Raw genomic sequence first — 21,603 nt, forward strand, 5'->3', positions numbered from 1 at the left:
CTGCTTGATTGAATACAAATTGGATAGATGAAGTAGGTCCCTATAATATATTTTATAGTTTTGGTAAATCTGAAGGAGATTTACAAATCTGACTGGCCAGTCTTTGCACACACGTGTGGTTAAATTCAGACGCATCTTTAATGTTGGCGGCTACTTCTTTGGTACTTATCCACATTTATGGGGTTCTTATTGATGTTACTTCCAGTTAGTATACCAGAAGTCTTGGTGTCCCAGCACTCATCTATTTTACCTATTCAGCCAAACCTGAAAAGGGAAGAAAGCTCCTATTCTGTTTGGCTGCTCCAGCTGAATAGAAGTCTTCTTTCCACTCTAGGCTTTATCACACTTTTGTCAGTGGTCACAGAAGCAACCAAAGAAAGGTCTCCCAGTTATACTTCCATGCTATGTGCCTGACAGTCTGTTACCAGATTACATTACAGCTGCCAAGACTATGAAGCTTTAAATCAGATGATTGGCGAGAATCCCATATTATGTTCCATACCTTGGTCTGTACATTCTATCCATTGGTTTCCTTTAAAGTAGATCTCAAAGCAATGTTTCTTGCATATATCTGGGAGGAGGTTCATAGCAGTGAGCAGTCACTAGACATGCCTCCATGAGGCTTAAACATTGCCTTTGAGACTGCATCTCCGGTCACTTCTTGCTATTTCAGGAGTTGGAGTATGGGAGACAATGCAGTTCCCTTTACCACTTTGTAAACCATGGCTGCGTTGGTGAGTGGTGCTGTCTGAGCTATGGTGGGCTGGGCAGGCCCAAGTTGTAGAGGCAGCTTTGCTCATAAGAGTGCAGGTAGTGTGGTGATTTTATTTTGCAGTCCAGCACAGATGCATTTAAAGGTTTGTTCACACCAGATGCTCTTGGATGCATTTAAATGCATGCACAGTAAAATTGTTTTCCCGCCACCCTTGTTCACACCCCTGCATTCAGTTCCAGTGCTTTCAAAAAAAGTACAGCGCATTGCATTGTTTTTCACCAGAATGCACATAAACGCAAGGGGGAGAAAAACAGGTAACTTCTAATTTGGCTCCTCTGGTGATCCATACTCCCCTGCCCACTTCCTGGTTTAGTAAAAAATGTGTGCATATGGTTTGCAGAGCTGTGCAGGTTCCTGTGCATATCTGGAGATGGCTAGAAAAAAAAACCCATGTAGATGTTGAGGCAAGTCTCGGGAAGGAGCAGAAAGTGACCTAAAGAAAATACTAGCATATTCCTTCGATTTCAAAGATTTTTCAAGTGAAATGCACTGGAACACATTACTAGTTCATTAACCCCATAACGATACAGTAACACATAAATGCGGCATCCTTGAAGTAGGCTTTAAACCTGGGCACCGCATATGTGTTCCTGCGCTCCCAACACAGAGATCAGGCTCTTGCCCACACTCGTGACTCCTGATCCCCTGATCTCTGTGATGGCCTCTGGCTATCACAGTAATTAATCAGTCCCTGTGCAGCCCATCCACATGTTTTCTTTCTCTTCTGAATGGAGAGAAAAATATGTTGTACCTTTTTCTCCTTGCAGGAAAGAAAGCTATCCACAAACGTGTGAAAAAAAATGTAAAAAATAAAGACAGAAAATAACTAGATCAAGGTTTGTGTTAGGGTCAAGGTTGGGGTCAAAGGTCAGGTCCGCATATTTTGGGTAGGACTTAAAAAAAAAAAAAAAAGTGATTTTTTTAGGATTAGTGTCAGTGTGATTTAGGTAGGATAGAAAAAGCAAAATGCTCGCTATTGTTTCTGGACTGTACTTCAGGTACAAACAACAAATAACTTACCACATATGTGGTATCGCCGCAATCGTTGGGTGCAGAAGAATTTTTTTTTTTGTTGTGCTTTGGTAAGTTATGGTGTTAGCAAAAAATATTCAACCTAATTTTTAAATAAATATTTTTTTATTTTACTACTTTGGGCCGGTTTTCCTTTTGATGCCATGAAGGGGTTAAAAAGACTTGGAAAACACGCATGTAAAAACACACTCTGAATGTGGGGATTGTGCTGTGAACAAACCCTGAAATTTGGATGGCAATGCTGGGAGAAATTCAGAAGCTGTTTTGATACCCAATAATAACAAGTGAAGCAATTACACTATAACTGGCGGGATCAGGAGATGTGTTTTAAGTCTCAATAGTCAAGCATGATAATAAAGTAAATGGATCAAGTGCAGCTGTTATACGTCCTAAAACTCATATTTTTGCCCGCATTTAAAACTTTTTTAATGATTAGATTCAATGCTTACAAAAATTTAGGATTTTTTTTTCTATTTCAACAAATTGTACTTACGCTATTTCATCTTCCATCTGTCCCAACAGAAGCAAACGGACCAAATGTGTTAACTGACACTTCGTTCGACTCATGTCCATCCTGCGCTTGCTGTGTTTTCTGGTTGATCTGAAGCATGAATGAAGTCTGTCATCTCTGAACATGATCATGGCATTGGGCTTGTCAGGTCACCTGACAGTCTCTGATTTACTGTTAACTTTCTACGAGTCTTTCTCCTCTCTCTCTATAGTCGGTATTTTGGGAGTGCATGTAAATATAGATTGTTTTCCAGATGCTGTTGTTGGAGTCTTTCTTTCCCCCTTAGAAAAATGCTGTTTTATTAGAAAGCAAATGCTAATGTGCGTAGTTACTTTAGGGGCTTTTTCTTGTAAATATTTGCTTTTATTCAAACATTTAGTAAGGGACATTTTATGCTATGCATAGGTGTTCCCAAGAATTAATTATGTTTAGTTATTTTCTCCTAAAATTTTATTTAAGTGTTCCTCTTTTCCAATATTAAAGAAAAGTATATATTTTACAAGTAAATTAATCATGACTGCTGTTATATGCTTGGTCTTCAAAGAAAGAAAATTGTGTATTTTCAGTATTTGCTTTGATTCATTTTAGTAAAATTCACCTTAAAATCATTTCTTTATACATTTTCCACATTTTATATGCTTGCTGTTTCATTTTGTCATCATACTCCTTTGCTTATGCTTTCTGTACCATCCATTTGCACATTATACTGTAGGCAGGGCAGCTAGAATACTTACTGAACAATGACATATAACTGCAGGTTACGTAACCCAGTATGTCTTCTAAATTGAGTTCCTAGATTACCTTACATTAAAGTGCAAGGTCAACTTTTTTTTTTTTTTATTAAGAAAATACATTTGTTTTCTATTCTTATAACAACATTACTTAGTGTACATTTCGCAAAGTAAGGAACGAGGCAAAAAAAAAGAAATAAGGAAACAAACCATACTTTCTCTCTTATCTCTCCAACTCTCCCCCTTCCCTCCCCTTTCCCCATACATTCCTCACATTCATCCTACATTTTCGCCTTTTCTTCCTCTCTACCTCAGTCATATCTAAATGTTCCAAGTTATTCCAGCCATTGCTTCCATATTTTTTCAAATTTCTTGTGATTCCCCCTCTTCTTGTATATATATTTCTCCTTCCTAATCATTTCTTTTTACCACTTTCACCCATTCTGCTACCGATGGGGGATTTTTTTCCTGCCACTTATATGCAATTAGTTTCCTTCCCTGAAACAAGCATCTGGTTATTGCTATCTGTGTAGATCCTAATACACCTTCCTCTTCTATTAGACCCAAAAGGCACACCTTGGACTCCGTATCCAATGATGTCCCAAACACAGAATTTATTTTTTCCATTATTCCACTCCAATACCTATGTAGCTTGGGACATCGCCAGATCATATGTACTAAGTCTCCTGGCCCCACACCTTTGGCATTCTGCATTCGGCCTCCTCCCAAACATAAACAACTTCGCGGGTGTATAATAAGACCCGTGTACCAGGTATAAGTGGGATACGATTTGTGAGGGGGAGAGCGAAACCTTAGGTCCTAATGCCAAGACCCGCCTCCATTGCTCTTCCGTTATTGGCCCCACATCCTTCTCCCACTTAACCCTGTTACCATGTTCCACCTCTCCTTCCTGTCTTGCTCCCCTTATATGCTCATACATATCAGATATTAACCCTTTAGATCTAGCATTAACCAGTTTCCTAAGAGTGGGCATTTCACTCCACTCTGGTACCTTCCCACTAAATTGTGTATCCAGGGCATGCCTGACTTATCTGAGGTATCTGTAAAATAATCTGTTCGAAATCTCATATTCTTCACTTATCTCCTGAAATGATTTCAATCTGCCTTCCCTGTACAGCTGTGCTAGGTAGTGGATGCCTTTCCGATCCCATTCCTCTATTTTCCCCAATACCTTAAGTTCCTTTAGGTTTTTATTATCCCATATGGGGGAAAACTCAGAGAATCAGCCATGACCTAACATGGTCTTAGGTTTCCCAAATTTTTACTATTAATTGGGTTGTTGGACGTCTAGATCCAAAGGAATCCGCTTCCACCGCCCCCACTACTGTACTATGACCGGTATCATTCAGCAACAACTTATTTCCTACCTCCCTTTCTACTGATAAGTTGCTTCCCCTCATATACTGTATTTGTGCTGCCAAAAAATAATACCTTGGATTTGGCAGTGCCAAATCGGCCGCTGCAGTGCCTGCAAGCGGATCCTTGCCACTCCGTTCTTCCTTGGTTTTTTAAAACCAATGTTTTGGGATCCATACTGGCGAGTTATGTATTACATATAATATTTGCGGCATCCACACCATCTTGATTAAATTGCTCCGTCCAGCTACCGAGAGAGGTAGGTGATTCCACACCCTACTCTTCTGCCTCAGTTTTGCCATAAGTGGGGCTACATTTCCTGCCATAAACCGCCCTGGGTCCCTTGTCATATTAATACCCAAATATCTCATTTGGCTAACTACTCTTATTTGGGTTACCTGTTGCGGGAGTGGTTCTGTAAGAGGGTCTATTGGTAGAAGTACAGACTTTTCCCAATTAAAGGTCCCAAGGTCAACTTATTACTGTGCCCCCTGAATAAAAAACACCAACTCAAATCTAAAAATAACTAAAGGATTAAAAGAAAACTTTAAAAAATACTAATGTGGGACTGTGGCTTCTGGCCACTTCTGTAGGCACTAGTTAGGCCACTGTGTCAGAGTGTTACCTCCTCCTCAATAGTGCTGGAGCTCATTTTTGTGGGATTTCGAGTGTTTGATGCCATCCTAAATATTTACAAAATCAAAAAATTCCATCCCTAGACAGTTGTCATCTCCACAAGTGTCCCCATTGGAAGACTCATGACCCTTTTTATTCCTTATCCAGTGGCAACTCAAAATCTTTCCTCCTTGTCAATTGAAGAATGTCTGCTTTCATTCAAAAAGATAATTGTGCTTGACAAACAATTAAGTTTCCTGCTGTGTAATGGGTAGGTGTTTGCTGAAAAGTTTTCTGAAAAGATTAGGTTGTTTTATTTCATTAAAAACTGCTGTGCAAAATATACATTAAAACAGAATGCAACAAGTTGCAAATCTCAAACTCCTATTTTATTCACAATAGATATATCAAATGTTTAAACTGAGAAAATGTATAATTTTAACCACGTCAATTAAGGGGAACTTTCACCCCCTTCCTGCCCAGACCATTTTTCAGCTTTCATCGCTGTCTCACTTTGAATGACAATTGCGCGGTTATGCAACACTGTACCCAAATTAACTTTTATTAATTTTCTTCACACAAATAGCTTTCTTTTTGTCATATTTAATCACTGCTGTTTTTTTTATTTTTTACTAAAAATAAGACCGAAAAGTTTGAGGGGAAAAAAAAAGTTTTTTCTTAGTTTCTGTCAGTAAATTTTGTACATAAGTAATCTTTCTCCTTCACTGTTGTGCACTGATGAGGCGGCACTGGTGGGCACTGATAGACGGTACTGGTAAGCGGCACTGGGGGGCTTTACTGTAATGAGGGCACTGATGAATAGTGCCCTGAGTACCTGTCCGGGTGTCCCCTGCGAGGAGATGCAGCTGATCGGCTCTCCTCGCCACACACTCTGCCAGCGTGAGACGATATGATCCAATTTACTGGCACTTCCGCATTCACATGTGACAGTCTGTGATTGGACACAGCTGATCACATGGTTACAGAGATCAGGGTCACGTTGTGTCCTAGTAACACGGCGCGGCCGCCGTGCTGTGTACGAGAACAGCGGTTCTGGGGCGACGTCGCATGACAATCCACCCAGAACGAAAGCTGCACCACCTCTGTCATTTGACGGTGGGCGGGCGTCAAGCGATTAAGGGAAAAACAAAAGGTAATTTTGAAATTGATGAAAGCCATACATGACAAAAAGGTTGGGACAGGGCCATGTTTACCATGTTTGGGGACTGAGGAGACCAGTTGCTCGAGTTTTGGGAGAGGAATGTTGTCCCATTCTTGCCTGATATAGGATTCCAACTGTTCAACAGTCCTGGGTCATCTTTGTTGTTTTTGTTCCAAGATGTGCCAGATATTTTTAAATTGGTGAAAGGTCTGGACTGCAGGCAGGCAAGTTAAGAACCCGGATTCTTCTACTATGAAGCCATGCTGTTGTCATAAATGCAATATGGCATTGTCCTGCTAAAATTTGCAAGGGCTTCCCTGGAAAAGACATCTGGATGGGAGCATATGCTACTCTAAAACCTGGATATACACTCACTGCCCACTTTATTAGGTACACTTTGCTAGTACCAGGTTGGTTTCCCTTTTGCCTTCAGAACTGCTTAATTCTTCATGGTATAGAATTAACAAGGTGTTGAAAACATCCCTCGGAGCTATTGGTCCATATTGACATGATAGCATCACGCAATTGCTGAAGATTTTTCGGTTGCACATCCATGATGCGAAACTTCAGTTCCACCACATACCAAAGGTGCTCTATTGGATTGAGATCTGGTGACTGGAGTCTATTGGAGTGCAGTGAACTCATTGTCATGTTCAGTAAACCATTTTGAGATGATTTGAGCTTTGTAACATGGTGCATTATCCTGCTGGAAGTAGCCATCAGAAGATGTAGTAGTCATAAAGGGATGGACATGGTCAGCAACAGTACTCGGGTAGGCCATGCTCTTTAAGCGATGCTCAATTGGTACCAAGGGGCTCAAAGTTTGCCAAGAAAATATCCCCCACACCATTACACCACCACCAGCCTGAACCATTGATACAAGGAAGGATGGATCCATGCTTTCATGTTGTTTATGCCAAATTCTGACACTACCATCTGAATGTTGCAGCTGAAGTCGACAACAATCTTCTGTTGTCCAATTTTGGTGAGTCTGTACGAAATGTATCCTCTGTTTCCTGTTGGCTGACTGGAGTGGCACCCAGTGTGGTCTTCTGCTGCTGTAGCCCATCTGGTTCGATGTGTTGTGCGTTCAAAGATTTGTTCTGCATAACTTTGGTTGTAACAAGTGGTTATTTGAGTTACTGTTGCCTTTCTATCATCTCAAACCCATTCTCATCTGACCTCTGACATCGACGAGGCATTTTTGTCCAAACAACTGCCGCTCACTGGATAATTTCTTTTTCCGACCATTCTCCATAAACCCTAGAGATTATTGTGTGTGAAAATCCCAGTAGATCAGTATCTCAGCCCAGCCCATCTGGCCCCAAAAACCGTACCACGTTTAAAGTCGCTTAAATCCCCTTTCTTCTCCATTCTGATACTTGGTTTGAACTTCAGCAAGTCATCTTTACCACATCTAAATGCCTAAAAGCATTGAGTCGCTGCCATGTGATTGTGTTACCAAGTAATTGAACAGGTGTACCTAATAAAGTGGCCGGTGAGAGTATCTTTCAGCATTAATGGTGTCTTTCCACATGTGCAAGCTGCTCATTTCATACACATTGATGCACCCCTTTACTATCAAGAATCCCTGTTACCAAGCCAGAAGGCCTCTCTCCACTTTAGCCTTTAGGAGAATGCAGTGGGCTCGGTTGCTAAAAAGTCAAATTTTGATTCGACTGACCACAGAACAATTTTCCACTTTACAGCAGAGCATTTTTAGAGAGCTTTGGCCCAGAGAAGACGGCAGCATTTCTGGATCATGTTTAGATAGGGCTTCTTTTCACGATAGAGCTTTACCTTGCATTTTTGGATTGCATGGCAAACTGTTTACAAGGAAGGAGGGTAGCCCCTGGAAGCCGCACAACTATGGTGACTTGCAGAAATGATTGGAGTGGCAACCTCAGCCTGGACTCCCACCAGGCTGAGGTTGCCACTCCATCTCTGCAAGACACCATAGATGGGCAGCTTTCAGGGGCTACCCTCCTTCCCTTGAATTATTACAGGAGCCAGGACAGGCTCCATCCCCTGTCAGCACTCTAGCAGCAGATGCACTGTCTACATACCCCCTCTCTATCGAGCCTGAGCGGCACACATATATTCCCTGGTCAAACTGTGTTCACAGACAGTGATTTTTGGAAGTATTCCTGACCCCATGCATTGATTTCCATCACAGAATCATGCCTGTTTTTAATGCAGTGCCGCCTTAGGGAAGATCATGGGAATCCAGTATTGCGTTTTAGCCTTACTTCTTGCACACAGATTTCTCCAGATTCTTTGAATCTTTTTATATTATGTACTGTGAATGATATATTTAAAGTTTTTGCAGTTTGCCCATTGAGTAAAATTATTCCAAAATTGTTTGACAATAGATGCAGCTTTTCACAGATTGGTGAACCTCTGACCAGCTTTACTTCTGAGACACTCTGACTCTGTAAGATGCTCTTTTTATACCCAGTCATACTGACCTATTGCCAAATAACATAATTAGTTGCAAAATGTTCTTACAGCTCTTATTAGTACCACTTACTTTTGCCAGCTTTTTTTGTTGCCCTGTCCCAACTTTTTTAAAATTTGTTGCTGCCATCAATTTCAAAATTACCTTCTTATTTTTCTTAAAATGGTACATTTTCTCAGTTTAAACATTTGATGTTTTCTATTGTGAATTAAATACAGATTTATGAGAGTTGCAAACCATTGCACTCTGTATGAAGATTTTACACAGCGTCCTAACTTTTTTGGAATTGTGGTTGTAACAACTATTTGTTACCTTAAAGAAAACCTGTTGTATGAGAGAGAGCTAGACAGCCATGGCTAACCTCCCAACACAAAAAAAGCAGCTCTCCATGGGTAAAATCATAAGTCATGTAAAGTACGACTGAACTGGTCGATAGATGGAAAAAAGTCTTTATTGCACTAAGAAGATGAAAAATCCATGCAGTTATCGGTTCTCGGCCTTTTGGCTAAGATCAAGTGTAGTATCTGTTCTTATCAGTTGCCAGAGGAGGCGCTGTGCTGCTCCCATAGGGGAGGGCTTGCAAATCCAATGGTGTAATTGTGCCTGGAAGGGCGGTTTCAGCAGGGATTATGTCGAGCTGCCTGACAGATTACTGGGGGCCGACCACTGGTTGCTTCTGAGCCATCTGGAAGGGTGCTCCTGGTGAGGATGGGTGCTGCATTGGGTCTGGCAAGAGGATCGGGTCCATGGCCTTCTGGCTTAGATTGGAGTAGTCCTAGATCTGGTCAGTTATTCTGGAGAGAACACTGGCCCCTCTTTGTAGGGGGGGGAGTGGTTAGTATCTCCTGAATATGATTAGGTAGGAGTGATGGTAGCGACGGTTGAGCCTTTGGGGTAAAGGCTCTCCCCAAGCTTCCAGAACTTCAGGCCTTCCTGGCTGGGGTGGGGGCTGCACTGGCCTGGGCTGTTGGTCAGGCTTGGGACGAAAAGCCTGTGGTGAATGTGCCCCTGAAATGGCAGTTCAGGGGTGCTGTACAATCACTGTGAGTGAGGGTCACTTTGATTTATGGCACCATGGTTACTTCACCAGCACACGTTTTTCGCCCCTGCCTCTAGGGCTGAGCCTTTTGGCTAGGACCAGGGGAAATTTTTATTCCTGGCCATTGTGTTGCACAATGGTCACTCTTTCACTTCTCCCACTTACTTCTCCCCCATTCCTATTTATTTTAAACCCATGTCTGTCACATTTTTGTATTTTTTTTTGTTTGATTTTGCACGTTTGTCACAGTGTGAGTAGGGTGTGGGTCCTCGGGCCTACCCTAAAAGTCTTGGGAGGGGGTGGACATAGGCCTTTTGACTTGGTTCGCCCTCTCTCATGGAGTCTCCCTTCAGGGCAGTCCCACAGAGTACTTGGGTGGGTCTGTTTCGGCAGACCTTCCAGAGAGAGGGGGTCCGTCTGGTTTCGGCCAGATTGACCCAGTGAAGTACCTCAGTCCCCGGCTGGAGCCTAACGCCCCAGGGGATCAAGGGAAGGTCCTTCCCATGGAGGACTAGTGTGACACCTGTTGCACGTTTTGTGTCACCCTTTTTTGGCACTGGGTGGAGTTTTTGGGTGTGTTTAACACGCCACGAGATTTTCAAGAAAAAAGTTCTGTATAAGACTGTGGGATGTAAAAATAAATGCAGCAAACAGTCATACACCATTAAGCATCAAGGTAAAGAAATGTTTAAAAGGTTTTTTTAAAAAAAGCAAAGCTACCACACAGAAAAACTGGGTAGGAAGAAAGGTAGTATAATCCAGGTGGCTTGCTGGTAAGGTGTAAAAAATGACTGTTCCCCATGTGGTTCAGGTAGTTGACAGCCGGCCGCTGGAGAGGAGATCATAAATAGCCTGATGGCAGCACACAGGAGCCCAAGCTCCTTTGGTCTGCAAGTTGGAAAACTGCACCTGCGAGATGACACTCTGCTGGCTGATGAGGAGCTGGGACACGGCAACCAAAGCTTGCGGTTCACCACCCTAAAACTAGACTTCCATCCCTTCACCTCCGTTTTTGAAATCACCAGTGCGCCCAGATCTCGTGGCTTTGCTTGGCTCTACGGATTCCACCATTCCATTGTGGATTACACTGTGTACATCTGGCAACTCGGCTCGGCTGTGCCCCACGATCAGCCCCAGCTCCTCATCAGCAGCCAGCAGAGTCTCATCTCGCAGATGCAGTTTTCCAACTTGCAGACCAACGGAGCTTGGTCTTTTGTGTGCTGCCATCAGGCTGTTTATCAGCTCCTCTCCACCGGGCTGTCACCGTTCCCCATGTGGTTCAGGTAGTTCATTTTTCTTTATTGTACATCATGGGACACAGAGCCTAAGTAAAAACTTAATGGGTAATGGGCCACCTTCAGGTGATGGACACTGGTATACGCAATACAGGAAGTTCACTTCCCTATATGACCCCTCCTCCTTCCAGGAGTACCTCAGTTTTTTCGCCAGTGTCTAAGGTGTTGGTCATGAGTGAAGATGTCCTCTGAGGAGCTCCAGGAGGGATCCATGCTGGATTTAAATTCCTCCATAGACCGGATTCATCCAAGCCACTGAGGCCACAGGATGGTACCCGGGCCTCGCATAGCAGAATGAGGTTTTGCCTGTATGCCTCTCTTTTGTGGGCTGGACCCCAGGAACCAGGACTCTTTTTGGCCATGCTACATTACCTAAAGTTGCTCCTGAGGGGTGCTATACAGGTCCAAAGGAGTGGAACCCCCTATTATAGGGACCCGGTCTTTGAAGGTTTACTAACGCTGCCCGCCGTGATGGGTGAAGTTTGGATCTGTCTGTTTTTAGCAGTATCCTGCAGTGAGGAAAATGTAAGGGAAGAAGCTTAGGAACTGTAAAAAGTCCACCTATGCCTTTTTTCTTCCATATAAAAAACGTTGTAATACCTTAAAATCTCCACTAGAGGGAGTAAAGCTACACATACCTTGGTACGTTGCTTCTCAGCAGCTCTGTATCCAGCTACAACAGCGTGTGTGTCTCAGTAGCCAGGAGGGGGTTTGTAATTGAACAAGATGTTCCTCTCCCCCCAATTGGGGGTACAACATTTTATTATGTATTATGGCTCTGGCTAAAATATTAAGCCTCAACTACTAAGTAAACCCCCCCACCGGAGGGGTGCGGGGCGGCTTCTTTATTACCATAATGACATTTTAGAATGATTTTACCTGCCTTTTAGATCTAGCCTTGTTGCGCCCCATGTAATGTGGAAACCTGCCAGAACGCCAGATGGCGGTTGCAGCCTCCTCTCCTTCGGGTCTGCATTACATACTCGAATGCCGTGCCGTCTGTGCGGGCTAAGGTCCATTTAGAAAAATAGGAGGTTGGGTCACTGGAAGGGGCGTGGCCTAAGGCAGGCGGCGCCATGTGCGGGACTTAGCGTCCACACGCTGGGACGCTAATCAGGCTCACACCTGAAAGAAGAAGTCTGTCGCACAGGACACAGGAGTGCTGGGGCATGTAAGGGGTGTATACAGGCACTTCCAGTACAGGAAATACATTGTTGCTCGAAATCAAGTTGATCTTTATGGTGCCATTGTTATTGCTAGACTATTGCTCAGCAAGTAGTATGTGTTACTAGAGTGCCTCTGCTTTTGTGCTTAGCACAATGGCTTCCAGTGTTACCACAAAGGTACCAAAAATTCAACCCCCAGGCGCTGGGAACTCCAGCCATGCCTCCACACTGTCATCCTCTTCGGAGATACCAGATATGGCAAGCCAGGGTAAGTCACTGGAACCAATTGGTGGTGCAACTGCTTCTCACACTTCAGCCCCTGTATACGTGACTGAAGATGCATTTTCTTCTGCCCTGCAGGGCTTAGAAGGAAGATTAGCGGCTTTAATCGCATCCTCCATCCAAATGGATAGGAAGCGTGCTAGATCCCCCTCCCCCACCTCAAACCCCTTACCAAGGGAACAGTGGGTACAGGATGAGGTATTACCCTCAGGCGATCACGTGGAAAAACAAGCCAATTATTCCTCTGCGGAGGAAACAACAGTTGATGAACCTTTTTCAACCTTGCAATTTGAGAGATTGATGGTACAAACGCTTACGGAGATAGTTCTTTCACTTTCATGCTACCCCTATTAGAGTCAGCTGAAAGTTTGGTTTCTTCCTTGGGTTCTTTAAAACCTTTACAGCCTTTTCATGCGTTTCTGGTCCATGCATTACTAGAAAAGCTTATTTATGCTAAATGGGATCACCCGCATAAGCATTTTCTCCCTCCAAAGAGATTCTCAGTTCTCTATCCCATGGAGCAGAAATTCACCAAAAGATGGAATGTACCAGCAGTTTAACTTGTCCAGTAGACAATGCACAAATGCTTAAAGATCCAACAGATAAAAGTTGGAATTCCTGTTAAAATCCTCTTTTTTTTTTTTGGCAGGGGCCGTTACTCAGCCAGCAATAGGCATCTGTTAGTCCCTAAAGGACCAGTTCAAAGAGGCCCTTAAGGAGGTCCCTGCACAACAGGCCCATGAGTTGGTCGAACTACCAAGGGCGCTATGTTTTGCCATAGATGCTATGAAAGACTCTATTCACCAGTCGTCCCGCCTTCGCTTGTGCTGGTACACATGCGTAGGAACCTTTGGTTAAAAAATTGGTCAGCCCTTTGGTCACCTTGCAAAAGGCTTCTGACTAGTTTCCCTTTTCATGGGGAGCGACTTTTTGGGGATGATTTGGATAAATACATCCAAATGATTTCTAGTGGGAAGAGTACTCCTTTGCCAGTCAAAAGAAAGTATAAAGGTCCTTCATTTAAACTGACTTTTTCTCCTGCGCCAGGGGCATCCACCTCTAGGCAGTGGTGACGGCCTCCGCCGTCTAGAGGAAAACCTCAGGGTCAGGCCCAGGCACAAAAGAAGACCTGGGTCCGGAAATCTGCAAAGCAGAATACTAAAGCCTCATCATGAAGACTTCTGCAATGCTCAGAAGTCTGGCAGAAGGAAATTCAGGACAGATGGGTCATCTCCACTGTGTCTCTAGAATTTGGTGAGTTTCCACCGTCTCGTTTTCTGAGATCAAACATGCCAAAGATCCAGGGAAAAGGCAATCTCCGTTTCAAGCATTAGATCGATTACTGGCTCGGGGTGATCATACAGATCCCCACAGAAGAGCAAGGTTTGGGGTTTTATTCAAACCTTTTTACGGTACCAAAACCAAATGGGGATGTCAAACCCATTCTAGATCTAAGGAATCTAAATCGGTTCCTGAAGATCTGCTCCTTTCGCATGGAGTCGATCAGGTCAGTAGTCTCTATCCTACAAGGAAGAGAAGTTCTGCCGTCCATCGACATCAGGGATGCATATCTGCATGTCCCTATATTTCCAGCTCATCAAAGATTTCTGCGATTCGAAATAGAACAGCAGCACTTTCAGTTTGTAGCCTTGCCCTTCGGGCTAGCTACAGCACCCCGGGTGTTCACAAAGGTGCTGGCTCCACCTCTAGCCAGGTTAAGGGCACAGGGCATAACAATCTTGACGTACCTAGATGATCTATTGCTAATAGACCAGTCAGTGGCTTGCTTGGAGTTAAGTGTACGCATTACAACCAGTTACCTGGAAAGTCTGGGTTGGATTCTCAACCTAGAGAAGTCTTCCTTAAAACCGCTAAGAAAGCTGGAGTACTTGGGCCTGATTATGGACACAGCCCAGAAAAAGGTGTTCTTGCCTCCGACAAAAATCAACTCCATACAAGAGCTGGTCTGGATGGTCAGGTCGAAAGGAAACCCCTCAATTCACCTTTGCATGAGGTTGTTAGGAAAGATGTTGGCTTCGTTCAAAGCAGTCCCCTATGCCCAGTTCCATTGGAGACTGTTGCAAAACAGTATCCTGTCTGCTTGGAACAAGATCCAAGCTTTGGACATGCCAATGCGGCTGTCCCCAAGGGTGTCTCAAAGCCTCAATTGGTGGTTACTAACCCAGAATCTGCTTAAAGGAAAATCCTTCAGACCAATTATCTGGAAAGTAGTAACGACAGATGCCAGCCTTTCAGGCTGGGGAGCAGTACTAGAGAAAATGACTGTCCAGGGACAGTGGTCAAGAACCGAAAGAGCCTTGCCCATCAACATCCTAGAGAATCGGGCAGTGCGTCTGGCTCTGAAGACCTGGACTTCCAGGTTAAGGGATTGTCCTGTCAGGATCCAATCCGACAATGTCACAGCTGTGGCCCTATATCAATCACCAAGGGGGCACCAAGAGTCTCTCAGCACAGAGAGAGGTGAACCATATTCTAACTTGTGCAGAAAGGAATGTTCCGTGCCTATCAGCAGTATTCATTCCGGGAGCAAAAAATTGGCAGGCGGACTACTTAAGTCACCAGCAGTTATTCCCGGGGGAATGGTCTCTTCACCCCGACATTTTTCAGGCTGTTTGCCAAAGATGGGGACTCTGGACGTAGATCTTCTACCGTCCAGATTCAACATGAAGTTAGCCAACTTTGTGTCCAGGACAAGGGATCCACTCGCATGCAGAACAGATGCGTTGGTGACCCCGTGGGATCAGTTCTCACTGATCTATGCATTCCCCCCTATTCAGTTGCTGCCATGACTTCTTTGCAGGATCAAGCTGGAAAGAAATCCGGTAATTCTGGTAGCACCAGCATGGCCCAGAAGCTCATGGTATGCAGAAATCGTAAAGATGGCAGTGGAGAATCCATGGTCCCTTCCCTTAAGGCCAGTAGTGCTCTCACAGGGGCCGATATTCCATCCTACTTTACGAATGCTAATGGCCTGGCTATTGAAACCCACATTCTGAAGAAACGTGGGCTTTCCGGGTCAGTTGTCTCTACTTTGATTAATGCAAGGAAGCCAGCTTCCAGAACTATATATTATAGAGTCTGGAAGGCTTATGTTTCCTGGTGTGAATCCAAGGGTTGGCACCCTCGGAGATATATCATAGGCAGAATTCTTGCCTTTCTACAATTAGGCGTAGAAATGAAATAGACCTTGAGTACTATTAAGGGACAAGTCTCAGCCTTATCGATTTTATTTCAAAGACCGCTTGCTATGCATTCTTTAGTCCGGCCTTTTACACAAGGGGTGATGTAGATTAATCCGCCAGTTAAATCACCTTTGAGCCCTTGGGACTTGAACTTAAGTTTATGTCAGTGTTACAAAAACAGCCATTTGAACCGATACAGCATACTCCTTAGTCCTTCTGACAAGGAAGCTAGTGTTCTTGGTTGCTATATCCTCAGCAAGGAGGAATTGGCTGCTCTTTCTTGTAAAGAGCCATATTTGATTATTCGAGGGGACAGAGTGGTGTTACGCCCTCGTCCAGACTTTTTACCAAAAGTGGTCTCAGGTCTCAGCAAGCAGTGTTATATATTCCTCTGAAAGACCTTTGGAAGGCTTCGTTCATCATTTTAACCACTTGTTGCTAGTTGATGTCCAAGGTCTATGGCACATGATTCACTACTGCTTGTGAGTAATTTCCTTTATCATTTTACTCAATAAATGTTTTACAAAAGATAATGCACATGGCTGGTGCGCCCTTTTCTCTTCTTATTTCTTTGTCTGCTAGGATTCCCCATCCTTGAGGGCAGCAAGGCCTGTGTATCCCTTTCATCTATTTGGTCGACCACTTGTGCGCAGGAGTCATTTTCTGTTTTTGTATTGGTCTCAGGTTTTCACCTGAACCAAGATATATTCCTGCCATGGTTTTTTCCAAAAGCATGTTCTAGGGAAGAGAAGTCACTACATTGTCTTAATGTGGTGAGAGCAATGAAAATCTATTTAAAGACAATTGCTCAGATTCGTAAGACTGGTGTCTTATTTATTCTGCCAGAGGGTCCTAAGAAAGGGCAGGCAGCGTCAAAATATACTGTTGCTAAGTGGATTCAGCAAGTTATAATTCAAACTTATGATTTAAGGGGTAAGATTCCCCCTTTTCAAGTTAAGGAGCACTCTACGAGGTCGGATAGTGCTTCTTGGGCAGTGCATCACCAGGCCTCCATGGCTCAGGTCTGCAAGGCCGCAACTTGGTCTTCAGTACATACATTCACAAAATTTTATCAGTTGGATGTAAGGAGGTATGAGGATATCGCCTTTGAGCGCAGTGTGCTGCAGGCAGCAGTATAAGTCCTCAGGTCTGGGGGTGTCTTAGGGGGGTTGTCTCCCTCTCCTCAAATAACATTGCTATGGGACGTCCCATTAAGTTATTACTTAGCCTCTGTGTCCCATGATGTAAAGAAAATAGGATTTTTATAACAGCTTACCGGTAAAATCCTTTTCTTGGAGTACATCATGGGACACAGAGGTCCCTCCCCTCTGTTATGGGGTTTAAGTATATTGCTCTGCTACAAAAACTGAGGTACTCCTGGAAGGAGGAGGGGTTATATAGAGGAGTGAACTTCCTATATTGGGTATACCAGTGTCCATCTCCTGAAGGTGGCCCATAACCCATTAGGTTATTACTTAGGCTCTGTGTCCCATGATGTACTCCAAGAAAAGGATTTTTACAGGTAAGCTGTTATAAAAATCCTATTTTTACATCTTACCAGCAAGCCACCTGGATTATACTACCTTCCCTCCTACCCAGTTTTTCTGTGTGGTACTGTTTTTGCTTTTTTTTTAAAAAAAACATTTTAAACATTTCTTTACTTTGGTGCTTTATGCTGTATGACTGTTTGCTGCATTTGTGTTTACATCCCACAGTCCTATACAGAACTGTGCAGGGATTGTTCATCTTCTTAGATGGAAAAATAGTTTAGTGCGCTATCTACCAGTTCAGATGTACTTTACGTGACTTAGGACTTCACTCATGTAGCACTGCTTTTTTGTGTTTTGTTGCTAGTCTTCCATTTTCAGGTGGTTAGGCAGCTGCACTGTGTTATTGTCTCGTTCATCCGGTTCCTATACCTACACATTGGACTGACAGCTCTTAGCGCTTGAGAACTTGGTGTGTATTTTACCATGGCTAACCTGCCAAATGCTGGTTGAATTGTGGTCTCTGGCTTCAGTCCTTTTAGAGCCACAGACCAGGAACAGGTTTGGGAATCGGGTTCCAATCTCACTAGCTGTTTGTATGTCCTGGGTCAGAAAGTAATGAACCCAGAGAGCCTGGGGCTTTTCATTTTCATAAGCTTGAGCATGGGCAGCTTCAGTCTCTCCTCATGTGTTGTGTTTTCTGATCATTCTGGAAATGCTAGCTGCCTGTCACTTGTGTTAATTAATTTTATATTTCAAAATTTTCTTGACATGTAAGCCCCCCCGTTGCTGTATTATAGGAGCTTCACCCTGCTTCACCCTGCCCTTGTCTACACTTGTCGTACAGGAACCTTTTTCTAAGTCGGAGCGACTTGCGTCACTCCCCTTAGAACGGTTCCATAGCACAGAACGGGAGGCGACTTGTCAGGCGACTAGGTCGTCCCTGTGTGAATGGACTCTCAGACAGACTGTTCAAATTGGCACACAGAAGGGAGGAGTCCACAATAAAGTTAACTTTTGTATGTATGCACAACACAACAATTGTGCAGTAACATAGCACACCATTTACAGAGCTTGTTGCATTGTGGGACAATAATAGTATTAGTTCTGTGAATGGTGAAAAGGGGGCAGGTGAGCAGTGCAAGTCCTTCACATTTGCAGCTGCTGCTATTAACCCCTGCATCACTAGAAGATCAGTGGTCTGGGTAATATTCAGCATTATGAAGGAAGGATTTTTACATAAAGAAGCTGGTAAAGCCCCTCCAAAAAGAAAAATGTAATGAGGGTACATAAAAAGATATTATCTTTTCTTTCTTTTGTTATTGTGCTTCAGCCCACTCCAAGATCTCCTTCCCTAGCCGGTTGAACATCAAAGTGGAAATAGTCTGCATCGTGGGGGACACTTGCCGTAATAGCTAAAACTGTGTAATATACTTGAACATTATGGCACACAAACCCTCTGACAGTGCGGAATACATGATCTTCTTGTCGCTCTGTCTCTGCTGCTGACACTATCGCCTAGTCTTCTGGGTTACTCATTTTCACCTATCTTGATTGACCAGCTTGGAATTATATAACTTTTGTTTATGTGCAGAGGAGTTCATTCCTGCTGACATCCAAAGCATTGAAGAATGTACACCAAGCTGGATATGTGCTGTAAAAATTGATAGCAGGTAAGGTAGAAACTTTTATGGCAAAGAAATACTGGGTCTCTTCTGCAATGGGTATATAAGCAGAACACACTATCCTACACAGACCATGTATGTTTATATCAGTATAAGAGCCATGCACAATACACCACAGAGAGCCTGTATGTACAGGTGCATCTCATAAAATTTGAATATCATCAAAAAGTTAATTTCAGTAATTCAAAAAGTAAAACTCTTATTTTATATAGATGCGTTACATACAGAGTGATATATTTCAAGCATTTCTTTCTTTTAATTTTGACGATTACTGCTTACAACTGGTGAAAACCCAAAATTCAGTATCTCAGAAAATTTGAATATTACATAAGACCTATGGAAAAAAAGATTTTTAATGCAGAAACGGCTTACTGAAGTATGCACTCAATACTTGGTCAGGCTCCTTTTGCATGAATTACTGCATCAATGCGGCATTGCATGGAGGCGATCAGCCTGTGGCACTGCTGAGGTGTTATGGAAGCCCAGGTTTCTTTGATAGTGGCTTTCAGCTAATCTGCATTGTTGGGTTTGGTGTCTCCCATCTTCCTCCTGATAATACCCCACATATTCTCTATGGGGTTTAGGTCAGGCGAGTTTACTGGCCAATCAAGCACAGTGATACCATGATAATTAAACCAGGTATTGGTACTTTTGGCAGTGTGGGCAGGTGCCAAGTCCTGCTGGAAAATAAAAAGGAGGAAAATACTGCGCTAAACCAAAAAGAAGGAATTACAAATAGCTGCTAACACTCAAACAAAGTCCAAAGCAATATACAAAACATTAGTGTAGCACTGAATAATGTGACCATGTGATTGGAAACATCTAACCAGTGCCCAAATATAAAATGAAAAAGGAAAATGGGCTCCATATGGTGCAGGTCAACCCAGTGGTTGACCTGCACCATATGGAGCCCATTTTCCTTTTTCATTTTATATTTGGGCACTGGTGACCATTTCCATACCATCATCCTTTGGACCGGCTTGGTGTTCATTGCTGTCTGGCCATACGATCTGGAGCCATAGATTGATCATTGTATCCAGCGTGGCATCATCGTACTACCAGAAATCAAGGATTATGAGCTTGTTTGACTCACTGCCATACGGCATGTGTGTCCACCATAGCTGGTAAGAGTATCCAACCTCTTATTTGTGTATTCCTTTTGAAGTGTCCTCAGGCATATTAACCAGTTTATCCGGATTATATGTCAAAATTCTATCTGGAAATGGGGGATAAAGAACTTTTACCATTTTTTATGCACTCGTTTGGACTTTGATATATTATCCATGACATCATATTGTGTTTCACTAGCATAATTTGTGTTACACGTACAAACATTTCACACATTCACTTTTTGTGTTTGATTGTGTTTATATTCACTATACTTTATGAGCATTGGTTGCTTTCAGTTACCAGTACTTTTACCTTTGTGCATTTTATTTTCACGTTTAGATGTTTCCAATCATATGGTCACATTATTCAGCGCTATACTAATGTTTTGTATATTGCTTTGGAAAATAAAATCAGCATCTCCATAAAGGTGGTCAGCGCAGAGGCATAACTAGAACCTTCAGGGCCCCAATGCAAGAAACCATGAAGGGCCCCCCTGACCCCCGGACAGGGCTCTTTTCTCCGAGCACGGTGGCGGAACAACAGGGCCCGGTTGCAAGTGGGTGGCTGCATATAAAGGAATTGGTTTCTCCATTTCTCCCCGCTTCTCCTCCTCTCCCTCCCACAGGCATTCAGCGGCTGCAGGAGGAAATTGGAGAGATGGGTTCCTCTATGTCGGTGTTTCTCAATCTTTTTCCAGTCAGTGCACCCTTGAAGTATACCCCTAGGTGAATGGGGCTACACTGCAACCACCCCACAACTGTGTGCACTGCATGCAGTTGCAGCATAGTGATGATGCATTTAAGGGGTTAAAACAGACGGTCAATAGGCAACATATTGCCTCTTTACCGACTGTCAAATGCCTCTGAAAATCGATCTGAGCATGTATCGCTTTTTGGAGGAACGGCATTTTTTTTCTGGTACTATGAACAAGCAAAAAAAAAAAAAATAGGTTCTGATTGTACACATATAGGGGGTCAGGATTAAAAGCGCATACATAAAATGTGCATACATGTAAACACACACATAATACACACACATATACTGTATATATACATACACACACACACATATATATATAAATGCACATATGCACGCACATATAAACCAGCGGTGGCTGGTGCTCAAAATTTTTAGGGGGGGCGCAAGCAAACTGAAATATTCTGAAAAAAAACATCAATTGCAGCCACCGTGCCCATCAAACGCTTCCACTGTGCCCATCAAATGCCGCCAGTGTGCCCATCAAATGCTGCCGGTGTGCCCATTAAATGCTGCCAGTGTGCCATCGAATGCCGCCACTGTAAATCCCCCCCGCCCGTTTGCCGCCTGCCCCCCCTCGCACTGCCCGGCACTTACCCTGTCTCGGTGGGGCAGCGGGTGATGGCCACGAGCGGGGTCCTCCATGCGTCTCCTGCCGTCCTCATCTCTTGTCCTCTCCTCCTAATAGGCATCCAATAGCCGTGCCTATTGTTTCAGCCAATCAGGTGACAGGTAAAAGACCCGCACACCTGATTGGCGGAAAGCCGGTTCAGTGTTAGAAAAGTGAATATTAATTTGCTTTTCTAACATACCTGGGTGGACTGTGAGCGTCAAGCATGGCACTCGAAGTTCACCTATTTTGAAGCCTATTAGAACCTATGGTTCTAATCAGTTGCTTCAAAAACACCCCGTCGCTGTA

General features: G+C 43.5%; 2 protein-coding genes and 1 pseudogene across 3 annotated transcripts in view; all 3 read left to right on the forward strand.

Moving 5' to 3' along the window:
• Positions 1-2,572, forward strand: part of ZSWIM9 (zinc finger SWIM-type containing 9) — a 67,104-nt gene extending 64,532 nt beyond the window's left edge. For both annotated transcript variants that reach the window (XM_073602592.1, XM_073602593.1), the window contains one exon: positions 2,330-2,572. In XM_073602592.1, coding sequence (XP_073458693.1) covers positions 2,330-2,353 — 24 coding nt within the window. In that variant the 3' untranslated portion in view covers positions 2,354-2,572. The remainder of the gene's footprint in view (positions 1-2,329) is intronic.
• A 6,574-nt stretch (positions 2,573-9,146) lies between these two features.
• Positions 9,147-9,251, forward strand: LOC141111500 (U2 spliceosomal RNA; annotated as a pseudogene).
• A 1,304-nt stretch (positions 9,252-10,555) lies between these two features.
• Positions 10,556-21,603, forward strand: part of LOC141109860 (uncharacterized) — a 50,477-nt gene continuing 39,429 nt past the window's right edge. Inside the window, exon 1 of the mRNA XM_073601119.1 lies at positions 10,556-10,983. Within this exon, the coding sequence (XP_073457220.1) occupies positions 10,556-10,983 (428 nt within the window). The remainder of the gene's footprint in view (positions 10,984-21,603) is intronic.

Source organism: Aquarana catesbeiana, linkage group LG10, assembly GCF_042186555.1.
Source record: "Aquarana catesbeiana isolate 2022-GZ linkage group LG10, ASM4218655v1, whole genome shotgun sequence".
Lineage (NCBI taxonomy): Eukaryota > Metazoa > Chordata > Amphibia > Anura > Ranidae > Aquarana > Aquarana catesbeiana.